The 14793-nt window shown below is 36.7% G+C and overlaps 1 protein-coding gene across 1 annotated transcript; it reads left to right on the top strand.

The window, feature by feature from the left end:
* Positions 1-12229: 12229 nt before the first annotated feature.
* LOC107770733 (basic endochitinase) lies at positions 12230-13984 on the top strand. The gene is made up of 3 exons (XM_016590064.2): positions 12230-12626; positions 12949-13102; positions 13491-13984. The coding sequence occupies exons 1-3, from the start codon at positions 12356-12358 to the stop codon at positions 13861-13863; spliced, it is 798 nt and encodes a 265-aa protein (XP_016445550.2). The 5' UTR covers positions 12230-12355; the 3' UTR covers positions 13864-13984.
* Positions 13985-14793: the final 809 nt, after the last annotated feature.

Raw genomic sequence — 14793 nt, forward strand, 5'->3', positions numbered from 1 at the left:
AGCCCGGTATGAATAAAGTCAACTCTCGGTCAAACTTCTCAACCTTCCAAACTTTCCAATTTTGCCAATTCAAGCCAAAACGACCTAAGTCCAAGATCACCATAGAAAGCTATTGGAACCATCAAATCTCCATTCCGGAGTTGTTTACACAAAAGTCAATATACGGTCAACTCTTTCAACTTAAGCTTCTAACCCTTGGACTAAGTGTCCCCATTCATTTCGAAACAACCCCAGGTAACGAGGCAACAATACATTTTAGTCTATGAAGTTTTCATAATTATTTCCCCAAATTTCCAACTCAAATCACTAGTTAGATGATGAAAATAATAATATATTCATGAAATATAGTCAAATCCGGTTTAGAATTATTTACCCCAATGATTTCCTTGAAAGAATCATGGAAAATCGCCACCGACTGATTTCTTTCGGTCCAAAATATGAAAATCAAACTCAAACCCTCGAAGACCCTTTTTCTGCCAAACGATCCTCGCTTCTGGGTGTCTAAGGTCGCACCTGTGATGCCGTACCTGCGGAAAGTTCATCGCAGGTGCGATTCCAACTTAGGCTCAGGGGTTCCGCTTCTGCGGACAAATGCTCGCACCTGTGAGCCACTTCTACGGAGAAAATTGACCGCACCTGCGGTTCTGCCCAATGCCTTCCCAATTTCCGCTTCCAAGCTGGGAAAGTCCACTTTCGCTTATGCAGCTCAAGGGCTACTCCTACGGCCCCTCACCTGCGACCCAAATGTGCAGGTGCAATTGCACCAGACACAACAACCTTCAGCAATCACACAAGGTTGAACTTGTTCAGGATTCAATCTGAATCACACCCGAGGTCCCCTAGGACACCCTTCAAAAATACCAACAAGTTTCAAAACACATAACGGACCTACTCGAGGCCAAAAATCATATCTAACGACATCGATTCTATGAATTGCAACCCAATTCAAGCCTATAAAACTATAAACTCCTGAATTCTAAAACAAAGGCTGATTCATACCAAACCAACTCCGATTGACTTCAAATTTTGAACACAAGTCATAAATTATATGGCGGATCTATTCCAACTTTTGGAATCGATATCCGACCCTGATATCAATAAATTCAACTCTCGGTCAAACTTTTCAACTTTCTAGCTTTTGCCAATTCACGCCGAAACAACCTACGGACCTCCAAATTAACATCCGGACAAGCTCCTAAGTCTAAAATCACCATACGGAGCTATTGGAACCATCAAAACTCCATTACAAAGTCGTCTACACTAAAGTCAAACTACGGTCAACTCTTTCAATTTAAAGTGCTAAATTAGGGACTATATGTCCTATTTCAGTCTGAAACTCACCCGAAACCAAAACTAAACACCCCCGGCAAGTCACATAACCATAATACAACATAGAGGAGTCCATAAATAGGGGATCGATGATAAAATACTCAACACGACCGGTCGGGTAGTTACATGTAGGCATGTGCAATGTGTGTTATCGTAGCTCTAATTGGTAATTTCATCATAGAATAGCATTTATCAAGTTCATTCAGGGATTAATCTCTATTTAGCCTCAAATATGGCTCAAATAGTTCACAACAATGCTACAATTGTGAGAAACATCATAACCTAAAGATTAATAGTCAATTCTAGTCATATCATAGCCTAAGCACAACCCGAGCACGAATACATTTCCTCGATGTTTTCACGTACTCTCAAAGCCCCACATATGTGCGGACCCATAGCACAAACCTATCACAAATAATTTGGCAACTAGTGCCTTAACCAAGTTTAAATAAGATATTTACCTCAAGCAAATCAATTCACTAAGCTAGCAAACCCTTCACACGTGTATCAACCTCCAAAAGGCTCGAATCTAGCCAAAATAACTTATTAATGTCAATAAAATCTATATGAATTGATTCTACATGATAAAGTTAATTTCTTTAACCAAAATCAAAAAGTTAACCCAAAGAGTCAACCTCGGGCCTGAATCTCGGAACCCAACAAAATTCACAAATTCTGAACAACCATTCCATTATGAGTCCAACCATACCAAAATCATCCAATTCCAAACACAACCCCCCCCCCCCTCAAATCCTCAAATTTCACTCTCCAATAACATAGTCCAAAAATCCCCAAATTCTAACTTAGATTCCTGAGAAATAGGTGAAATAATCAATGGGTATTTAGTATTTATTGACAACAGTGACTAAAAGTCATTAACTATTCAATCTAGGTGAAAACATCTCCAAATATTGCCATAGTCCGCACTCCAAAAATCCCAAAATGAAAGAAAGACTCAAACCCTTGATTTTAAATCAATGCCCAACAGTTTTGTTTCTGCGGGCTCAATTACCCCACATGCGGTTCCTCTTTTGCGAAACATGTCTCGTTTCTATGAAGACAACTTAAACACCGACCAGCCGCTTCTGTAGGTCTTCTTCTATGGTGTACCCAGCGCTTCTATGCGCCCAAAACTGCGGGAACCATCCGTATCTGTGGTCCCCAACTCCTCAGGACGCAATCTGCATCTCCGAAACTCTCCTCGCAAAAGCGCATTCGCTTCTGCAAAAAACTTTCTCACATCTACGAAGTACTATAGCCAAACCCAAATTTCGCTCATGTGCCCTTCCAGCTGCACCTGTAGCCAAGTCCACCGCAGGTGCGATTAGACCAGCAATCCAAAGCCCTTCAGCCATGCTCTAAGTCTAAATATCGATTCGTTAACCATCCGAAACCCACCCGAGGCCTCCGGGACCTCAATCAAACATACAAACAATTCCTAAAACACTATACGAACTTAATCGATGTCTAAAATCACATCAAACAACATCCAAATCACGAATTACACCCCAATTAAAGGCTATTGAGAGTAATGAATTTCCAACTTCTAAAACCAATATCGCAACCTATCAAACCAACTCCGATTAACCTCAAATTTTCCACACAAGTCATAAATGAAACAACGGACCTATTCCAACTCACGGAACAAAATTCTGAGTCTGGTATGAATAAAGTCAACTCTCGGTTAAACTTCTCAAACATTCCAACTTTTGCCAATTCAAGCCAAAATGACCGACGGACCACTAAATTAATATCAGTACATACTCCTAAGTCCAAAATCTCCATAGGAAGCTATTGGAACCATCAAATTCCCATTCCGGAGTCGTTTGCACAAAAGTCAATATCCGATCAACTCTTTCAACTTAAGCTTTCAACCCTTGGACTAAGTGTCCCCATTCACTTAGAAACAACCTCAGGTAACGAGGCTACAATACACAAGTTCCTAATAAGTCACGTAACCACAAGTGAACATAAAATAAGCAATAAACACGGGGAACGGGGCTACAATACACAAGACGACTGGTTGGGTCATCACATTCTCCCCCTCTTAAAGAAACGTTCATCCTCGAACGGGTATAGAATCATACCTGGAGTCTCAAATAGGTGTAGATATCTGCTCCGCATCTCCTGCTTGGTCTCTCAAGTTGCCTCCTCGACTGGCTGGCCTCTCCACTGAACTTACACTGAAGATATATCCTTTGATCTCAACTTTCGAACCTGTTGATCAAAAATGGCCACCGCAATACTTCAAATCCCCATCTAACTAAACCGTTTTATAATCCAAAACATGAAACGAATCACCGCAATACTTCCGGAGCATAGAAACATGAAATACTGGGTGAACACCCGATAGACTAGGTGGCAATGCAATCTCTTAGTCCATCTCTCCAATCCTCTCAAGCACCTCAAAAGGGCTAATATACCGAAGGCTCAACTTTCCCTTCTTCCCGAACCTCATAACACCCTTCATGAGTGAAACTCTAAGAAATACCTTCTCTCTCACCATATAGGAAACATCAGGAGCCTCCAATCAACGTAACTCTTCTGCCTAGATTGTGATGTACGAAGCCAATCTTGAATCAACTTGACTTTCTCTAAGGCATCCTGAACCAAATCGATACACAGTAACCTAGCCTCTCCCGGCTCATACCACCCAACTAGAGAATGACATTGTTTCCCATATAACGCCTCATAAGGAGACATCTGAATAATTGATTAGTAGTTGTTGTTGTTGGCAAACTATGCAAGCGGCATAAACTAATCCCAAGAACCCCCCGAAATCCATAACACAAGCGTGTAGCATATCCTCCAAAAAGTAAATTGTGCACTCAGACTGTCTTTCCGTATGAGGGTGGAATGTTGTACTTAACTCAACTCGTGTGTCCAACTCTCACTGCACAACTCTTCAAAACTGCAATGTGAACAACTTGCCCCTATCAGAAATAATGGACACCGGCACACGGTGAAGGCGAGAGTTCTCGCGGATAGAGATCTCTACGAGCTACAATGTAGAATAGGTAGTCACAATCGGAATAAAATATGCAGACTTAGTCAATCGGCCAATAATCACCCAAATAGCCACGAATTTCTTCAATGTCCCTTGGAGCCCAACAACGAAGTCAATGGTAACACGCTTCTATTTCCTCAAGAATCTCAAGTCTATGAACCAAACTGCCTGAACTCTGATGCTTGTACTTCACCTGGTGACAGTTCAAGCACCTAGCCACATACTCTACTATGTCTTTCTTCATCCTCCTCCACTAATAATGTTGCCTCAAGTCCTAATACATCGTCGCGACACCTAGAGGAATGGAGTATCGCGAATTGTGGGTCTCCCAAGAATCAACTCACGTAACCCATCCAAATTGGGCAAAAATATCTGACCCTACATCTGAAATACCCATTCATCACCAATTATGCATGCGCTCACTGCTGGTATGTCAAACTTTGGAGGGGCGGATCCTGCACAAACGCTAATATAAAGCCAAGGCCTGCTGCAGGCGGGCAGCCCCGATCCACATAATAATAATAATAATAATAATAATAATAATAATAATAATAATAATAATAATAATAATAGTAGTAATAGTAGTAGTAGTAGTAGTAGTAGTAGTCCAATCCACAATAACACTCACAACTTGGCTTTCAGGCTCACCTCAGTCATCAATCTCTCAAGTCTCAAGCGCTCACAAATATCGTACCAGTCAACCCAAACAATGATAACATGTGATGTAACGGTGAATGATAAATATAGACTAAGATATAATATGTAAATGAAGAATCATGACTGAGCATATAATTACAGTAAGAGCAGATAACTCAAAACAACAGAAATAACCTCAACAGTCTCAACCGAATAAGCACATAGCCTAAGCATGAATTATAGCATGAATCACAGCTCATTTACTCTAACAACTATGAATTAAACGTATAAAACAAGACTAGATGACAACATAATACAGAAGAATCAATCTGTATTAGGATTACCACGTTGCAAGCCCACACGCCTGTCACGTAGCATGTGCGTCACCCCAACACAACACAACTAACAAGTTTTCCAGGGATAGATACTGTCAGTTACAAATTTAGAAATGTTACTTACCTCAAAGTGCGTAACTCAATGCTACAACAAACCCTTGCCACGCGAATCGGTCTCCGAGTGACTCGAATCTATCCAAAGCGACTTAATTCCATCAATAATAGCTATAGAAAATAATTCCAAAAGATAAAGCTAAGGTCTTTAACCAAAATAAAAAAAGTCAACCCAAAAGGTCAACTTCGGGCCCACACCTCAGAACCCAACAAAATTTAAAAAATTCGAACACCCATTCAATAATGAGTCAAATCATACCAAAATTATCCAATTCCAACCACAAATCGACCCTCAAATCCCCAAATCGCACTCTCCAAAACATACTAAAATAATTCCCAAATTTCATCTCAAACACAAATAATCTAGGTGTAAAAATCAAAGGGTAAACAATGTTTGTCAATAAAAGTTATGAATCTTCACTTACCTCTTAAATTGTAGCCAAAACCCTCTAAAAAATCACCCCTAGTCGAGCTCCACAAGTCCAAAATAAGAGAAAAACACGAAACCCTTCGATTATAATACACTGTCAAGCATTTTGCACTTGCGCTCCTATTTGCGCTTCTATGAAACCGCTTCTGTGGCCAAAATTGCGCATATGTGCTTCCCACTTAAACTCCACCCCACCACATCTATGGTCCAATTCCCGCACTTGTGGGATCGCACCTGCGGAAAATCTCCGCATCTGCGGCTCCTGCTCACTCAGTCGCCTTCCGCTTCTGTGGACCTTCCCTTGCATCTGCGGATGCGCTTCTGCAGACTCCCATGCCCAGCTCATTCTCCGCACCTGTGGCCTCGCAACTGCAATAAATCCTCGCATCTGTGCATCTTCCCATCTCTAGCCAAATCCCGCATCTACGCATACGTGGCCGCTTCTATGGCTCCGCACCTTTGACCAGAATCTCACAGGTGCAGTTACACCAGAACTGAAGCCAACATCATTTCTCTAAGTCCAAACCTCAATTCGATTTCAATCGGAATCACACCCGTGGCTCCCGGGACCCCATCCAAACATACCAACACATCCTAAAACACGATACAAACTTAGTCGAAGCCTCAAATCACATCAAGCAACATCAAAAATCATGAATCGTACCCAAATTCAAGCCTAATAAAACTAATGAACTTCCAACTTCTAAAACTAATGCCTAATCATATCAAACCAACACTGATTGACCTCAAATTTTGCACAAAAGTCATAAATGACACAACGGATGTATTCTAACTCCCGGAATCAAAATTCGAACGCGATATCAATAAAGTCAACTCTCGGTTAAACCTTGCAACCTTCTAAACCTTCAACTTTCCAACTTTTTCCAATTCAAGCCATAACGACATACGAGCCTCCAAATCAATATCCGGACAAATGTATAAGTCCAAAATTACCATACGAAGCTATCAAAACTCCATTACAAAGTCGAATACACTAAAGTCAAATTCCGGTCAACTCTTTCAACTTAAACTTCCAGCCTTGGGACTATATGTCCCAATTCACTTTGAAACTTCCCTGAAACCAATCCAACTACTTCGGCAAATCACATAACCACAAATGAGTATAGAAGAAATAATAAATGGGGAAACGGGGCTACAATACACAAAAATGACCGGCCAGGTCATTACAGTATGTATTTGAGGGATGTATATGTAAGGTGACGAGTATATATGTGTTTTCTATGGGTTGAGCATGGGGGTGGAACTAGTTATTGACATCTCGTTGCTTCATGTATTATAATTGTAATGCTTTTTCTAGATTGTAAGACTCCCTTGACTGTTTCCATTCATGTTAGTAGCCGTGTTAAGCTTGTTCTGATATTGGGAGTAATAAATGTATTGAATTGTTGAGGCTATTGGTGCAAAGTGTTGAATACTTCCTAAATGGAAAGTTGTGTTCAATTGCTCTTTCTTGATACTGATTGTGCTTCCCATGTTGCTTGGTATTTTCTTACATGTTTATGCTTGGTGAGGAAGAGTGAGTTGCACAAAGGACATTTCCGTACTTGTGAGGAAGAGTGATTGTGCACGAAGGGTGTTTCCCTGCTTTCTTTATATATCAATATCATCACATGAATGATGTTACTATGCTTGGGAGAAAGAGAAATTATGTACGAAGGGTATTTCTGTGCTTGCTGTTATATTGTACTTGTGAGAATGAGGGTACAAGCACGAAGGATGATATTGTGTCGTTTTTGATATCGCTTGTTCCTTATTTTACCATGCATATTGAGGACTTAGATATGATGTTTCGTGGTTATTTTTGTTCGGAGTTGCTTGTGGAAGTATAAATTGTGATTTTCTTTAGTTGTATCTTTTTTTATTTTCTCGTTCCATATCTTCTTACTCTTATACTTGTTATCTCTCTCATATGCTATTTATCTTGTCATCTTATTTGCTATTTTACTTGTTAACTTGTCTCATTATTCCTCATTATTTCTCGTTACTTAACTGCACAGACTTATATGTAAGTATCTTATCTTAGCCTCGTCACTACCTTGTCGAGGTTAGGCTCGACATTTACAGCATATATTGGGTCCGTTATACTCATACTACACTTCTGCAATTCTTATGTAAATTTTGGTGTTGGTTTCGGTGGTACTCAGAGGGTAGACTAGTTAGCTGGTGGAGGAGGCCCGAGGTAGTGATGCACTCTCATTCGTTGGCCTTGGAGTCTCCCATCTCATAGTCTTATTGCTGTTTATTTGTTTCAAATAGTGTGTTGTTATTTCAGACTTTGTATTTAGTTAATTTTGTAGACGCTCATGTACTTAGTGTCTCCAGTTTATGAGAGATGTTTGATGGTTGTGGGTTTCAAACTTGATCTAATTCTTCTGAATTCTATTGTTTATTTATAGTATCATGTTATTTACGTTCGATTTAACTTAATTATTGCTATGGTTGGCTTGCCTAGCAAGTGACGTTAGTTTCCATCACGATCCCCTTTGTTGGAAATTTGGATTGTGACAATATCCGATAATAAGTTGGTCAAATTAGTTTGTGAACAATTGTTGGCTTATCACATTTCACACATTTGGTAAAACGCTAAAAAATTCATAAGTGAAAGTCAATCAGAAATCACGAGTGGATCACCTCCGGCGTATGGGTTTTCGCATAAGTACTTTTAAAAAAACTTGCTATTTTATTCTTAATTTCTAAGCCCTAAAATACTACAAAATTGGATTTGAAGTCAAGTTCGTTGTAGAATAAGTCTTCTGTGAAGTGGGATCTTGACTTATCTTATATATATATATATATGAAATTTTAATTAGTTTAAATATATTTCCAAAGAAATTTTTAACTTACTAGGTAGGTTAATTTTAAAAAACAAAATTGGATTTGAAGTCAAGTTCGTTGTAGAATAAGTCTTCTGTGAAGTGGGATCTTGACTTATCTTATATATATATATATATGAAATTTTAATTAGTTTAAATATATTTCCAAAGAAATTTTTAACTTACTAGGTAGGTTAATTTTAAAAAACAAAATTGGATTTGAAGTCAAGTTCGTTGTAGAAGAAGTCTTCTGTGAAGTGGGATCTTGACTTATCTTAATTTCTTAAAGTTTTGGTATGGGCTGCCATCCTTGAATTTGTACCAGTTAGTAGCTGTTTGAATTTGACTTTTACTAGAATGGCTTAAAGGTAGAGTATGCTCGGTTGGGGTGACCAGGGGTGGAGCTAGAGGGCGGGCGCAAGGGTTCATCGAATCTCCTTCACCAAAAAATTTATATTGTATATATAAAATTAAAATTATGTTTCATATATAAATATATATATATAACCCAAGAGATGTTATATTAATTTATATTTTAAAATATTTCCTTAATGAAAATTTTGATTTTGCCACCGGGGTGACCCTAAGGGTGGGGAGTCTGGAGGGAAAATTTCTCTGTGAATTGCTGATCATAATTAGTTATGACTCGTAAACACAAAGTTTATACAAATGGAGTTACTCCATTAGTTTTCTTGCTAGCTGTTTTTTATTTCTAGAAAGATAATCAATATGAAAGTTGTGTTGGAAATTCGTGGCAATATTGGTCTGAGATAGTTTAAATATAAAAATAAGATCATTAAGGTACAATTATTGTTGTACAAGAAGTCACAGGGAAAATTAGTCCAAACTAAGAAATTGAACTGAGACACAAACGGTTTGCAATCACAAAGATGTGAATAGAAGCAAATTAGACTTCCCATAAAAAGTGATGGAAATATTGACACGCTGTATTGGGCATCGTTATTATTCCCTTGACTCAGTCCGTTCTTCACGCTGAAAATTATGAGATATTAGGATTTAATTTCAGTAGAGATAAAAGGTTAGGGGTGATTTCTTCATATGTGGGACGGACACATATCTATCTATAAAATACACACAAGTTAAGCACTGTTATAGAAAAAATGATGGGATCTAAATTTCTACACATCTACGTATAATTAGTCAAAAATTTAAGAGATTTATCTTTAACTGCTGCGTAATTTATATATTCAATTCCAATGTGATTCATCTCTACCTATGCTAGGAATAGAAGTACTTCCTTTTCTTTTTTTTACAGATTTGAAGCGGAGGCAAAATACATTAGCTAATTTCTTCCTATTTATCTAATCAATACTAGTATAAGGTAGCAGATGCTCCGTAGACTTAGTTAAGATGTAAAAAAATTATATCGGATACCCGTTATAAAAAGAATATATATAATTATGGATTACCTATATGTAAAACTTTTAACGCACATGGTTTTCATGTATGTGGTACAATGTAGCATTAGTTTATACTAGAGGCGAGAAAATCGCTCTTGAGCACCAATGTTTAGTTAAGTTAAATGTGTCAAAAGTCATAACTAATTGGTTAGATTAGAATATCTAGTATAGTTGCTACAATTCTATCCAAGACTCCTCTGAAAGTCTTTTTCAGCCGCCATTATGTCTTTTTCTTCTTTCTCTGCTACGGGTAGAAGCTCTTCCCGTTTCTTTCACTCTTTTTTCCTAATTTGAATGGTATATACAGAATTATGCGTGAAGTACATGCGAAACGTTGTCACTCGATAACTATGATTGAAAAATATTTTTTTATAAAATTTGGCACTATTTCAAACAGTGTTTGACTGATATTTCTTTTCCGTATAAGCAATACCGGTATAGTTTGTACAATAACTCTGTTATTATTTATACTAATTTTTATATGAGATAACTTATACGAGGGTTAAATTATGTGAATAAAACACCTAAAAATAAACATAACGTAATATTGTTATTCTATCTTTCATTTATTTTTAAAATAAGGGTAAATTTAAAAACTTTTATATATGTACCATATTTCCAATATTAATGCGATAATTACTAGATTTATACATATGTTACTTTTAAAGTGTACAAATGTATTGGAATATTGAACACTAGATTTATACTTCTTTTATTTTATATTCTGAACAACTAGAGTTATTGTATGGGTGAAAAGCTTCACATCACATATTTGACTTGGTCAACGATGTAAATGCCTTCTAATGCAACTATGCATTGGCATTATATCATGTCGAGAAATCGACGTCACGAAAAGAAGGTGGGTCGTCCACGAGGTCGAGATAATCCAATAAAGACGAAGACGTGGACAAGCACTTTTCTTCGGCGTGCAAAAACAGCTAGTTCTAGTATTTTTATTCCCTAGAGAATATGCGAGTGAATATTCCCCTAGTTGTATCAGTTAGGGTTTGTGGCCCATAAAATATTATAAATAGAAAAATATATGTATTTATAGACAGGAATTGGACACTTTTTATAAAGAATAATATTGACATTCTTTATCATACACCTACAAAGCTTACTTTTTTCTTATATTTTTATCTATCTTTTTTCTTTTCTGATCCAAGGAGAATTAGATTATTCAAAGGCTTATCAATATCCATTATAGTCAAAAGAATCATTGGGAAATCTCACCCCTGTCAAGTGATATTTATCTAATTATTTATTTAAATATCATTTATTATAATTTATTGCTTCCTTTCATATTCATGAATCATTCATTACTCCATTACTGTTCTTATTTATTGCTATCTAATAGCACACGTGTCGTATTCTTCATAATACACAAGATCTATCATTTGGGTATTAATATTGAAATTTTGGTTCATACAATTATACTACAGGTTCCGAAGAAAAGAATGTCTGATAACATACTGTTCTTTTAAGAAAAATATTCTATCCAAGACTCAGCTAAAGTCTTTGTCTGCCACCGTCAAATTGACCAGAATAACGTGTGATTTGACGACGATCATACACATATGTCATACTTCCCCTGTTTCTACAGAGAATAAATTATGAAACGGCAAGGGTCAAATATATCTAGTATTTTCAAAAATAGTTTAAAAATATTTCTTGTTATATTATTGAGTTATTTATATCCTTCCGTTATAAAGCAGTGGACTACAGGTGCATTAGTTTTCAAAAAAACGAAAATATTTTGCAAAATCGTTTTTTTTTCTTCAGTTTTTACGAAAAAAAATGCTTTTAAAAAAAATGAAAAATATTTTTTTAAAGAATATTTTTTTTAGTTTTTACAAAAATGATGCTTTAGATCAAAAGATGCTAAATTTAGCCTTGGGTAAAAATTGGATCGGGTGGTGAATTTTTTAAAATAAATCGGGTAAAAAAAGAAATGAGTCGTTTTCATCTGGTGTTGCCACGTGGTACTCCATCCAAAATAAGAGTATTTTTTGTTTTAAAGTATGACGGGAAGGTACAGATAACCCTTTAATATAATGATAGGTATTCTTAAATTATTTTTGAAAATAAAAGGTACAATTGACCCTTTTGATGAAATCATCCATCCCAAGGTTTGATTTTTTTTTCCCTGGAAAACTCGATCCAAAATTCTACACCCCACTTCACTTTATTACTCACTATACATACAACTCTATTATCGCCTTAACGAAAACCAAGACAAATAAAACAGAATGATGAGGTTTTGGTTAGTGTCTTTGTTTTGTCTCTTTTACCTAAAATATGCTTTGGCACAAGATGTTGGTGCTCTTGTTAGTAAAAATCTGTTTGAGAGAATACTACTGCATCGCAACGATGCCAATTGTCCTGCCAAAGGATTCTATACTTATGAAGCTTTCGTAACAGCTACTAGATCCTTTGGTACTTTTGGAACTACTGGGGACACCAATACTCGTAAAAAGGAAATTGCCGCCTTTTTGGCTCAAACTTCCCATGAAACTACAGGTATTTTATTTGCTCCTTTACACTGTACATTCACCTGCATATAATTTATCAGTTCCTAGTTTTACTATCTCTTTTATGATTTGCTAGGCAGATGGAGCATTTGTTCAATGGCATATTCAATTGACGCTACTACTTTTAACACGAAACATAAATATATATTTATATAAAAATTCACTCAAATTTCAACAAATATCATAAAGTCATGAGTACTTAGAACTTTTACAGTTGAACTCGTTAAGTTTAGATAGCGTACTATGATTGGTATATGAGAAATGATACATTAAATCCATGCTTATCATCTATCTATGATATATATATATAGGAGGATGGGCAACAGCACCGGATGGCCCATATTCATGGGGATATTGCTTCAAGCAGGAACAAGGAAGCCCTCCAAATTACTGCGTTGCAAATCAGCAGTGGCCTTGTGCTCCTGGTAAAACGTACTTCGGTCGAGGCCCTATCCAAATATCCTAGTAAGTAATTAACGTTTATTTCCCTTATTTTCGTCAGTATTTGTTAACTAGATTGCGGCTCCAGAACTTACAAGTAACGAATTTTACACAGTTAATGCATTTACTTAACTTATTGTAACGGATAATTTGTCATTTATTATGAGCGATGACATGTCATTATCTTTGGTTTAACTTTTGCACATAGACAATGTAAAATATTTTTTTATTAAAAGATAGGGCAGGTTGCTTGATATATGCTAATCGTGTAAATTCTTCACAATACCGATGTAAATAAGTTAGTTAAGTCCATTATCATTTAGATGATTTGACTGTGTTAAAGATTATTATACTGTCCGTACTTTAAAATCACACACTAAAATAGTACAAAATAATTATATATGTGATGCAGCAACTACAACTATGGACCAGCAGGGAGAGCAATAGGAAGGGATTTGTTAAACAACCCAGATTTAGTAGCCAATGATCCAGTAGTGTCATTCAAAACAGCCCTATGGTTCTGGATGACACCCCAGCAACCAAAGCCATCAGCCCACGATGTCATAACTGGGAGATGGACTCCATCCGCAGCTGATTCGGCCGCGCGCCGCGTCCCCGGCTTTGGTGTAATCACCAACATCATCAATGGTGGAATTGAATGTAACAAAGGTTCAAATGCACAGATGCAGAGCAGAATTGGGTTCTACAGAAGATACTGTCAGATTTTGGGAGTTGACCCTGGCAACAACTTGGACTGTGCTAACCAAAAGCCTTTCGGCCAGTAAGGACCTTGAATCAATTATAGTACTTTTGTGTAGCACTTGAGACCCTAATAAGGTTTGGTCCATCTAAAAATAATATGATCTCTTGCTTAATATGGAGCCTGAAAAGAGTTTATTGTCAAAACTATTTGTTTATTCGTGTTTAGTGCTCCATATGGATAATTATTGAACTAATGATCGGCATCCCAAAAACAAGTTTAAGTCAGGTCACGTAAAAAACAATTACAACTAATTTTATGTAATACGCATTATAAGTAACCTAAACTAAATGTATTACCATGATACAACAAATTAAATTACATTGGTAGTGTAAACATTTGTTACACTATCAATATATAAAACTAAATCCAACTCCCCCGCCTTCCCACCAGAGGATTCGATAGTCACGGGAACCATTACATTCGATATAAAGTTATCACTTCTCATAAAAATTGGTACAAGCAGTGTTTTAAAAGGCATATGTTGGGCGAGCCCTGGGACAGGGAGTACCAAAAATGCACAGTGGCATATTAGTGGGGCGTATTTATCCATAAAACGGTATAGTTGAATTTGTAACGTGGTTTATAGACACGTGAATTAATTTCATCCAAAAATATAAAATAAGTAAGAACAAAAATAAGATTATTAAAATAACTTGAAAGACATACAAGCAAGGTTATAGACTTAGCTTCTCCGGAAGTAGTAATAAGAGCAATATTAAGAACAAAAGAAAGAGAGTAATTTGATATAATAAGAGCAGAATTTAGCTTTTGTGTACAAATGATTTTTCATGTCCCACTATGAATACGAATTCTCCTATTTATAACTTAATTCAGGGAGACAAGATCCCAAAAACAAATTCTTCTTTAATGAGAATAAAACCCCTCTTGAAGGGTGCATAACGGTTGATCATTAATACAAAGATTCTTTGTAATGACTGCTCACTGAATGATG

The sequence above is a fragment of the Nicotiana tabacum genome, chromosome 17, assembly GCF_000715075.1.
Source record: "Nicotiana tabacum cultivar K326 chromosome 17, ASM71507v2, whole genome shotgun sequence".
Classification (NCBI taxonomy): Eukaryota; Viridiplantae; Streptophyta; class Magnoliopsida; order Solanales; family Solanaceae; genus Nicotiana; species Nicotiana tabacum.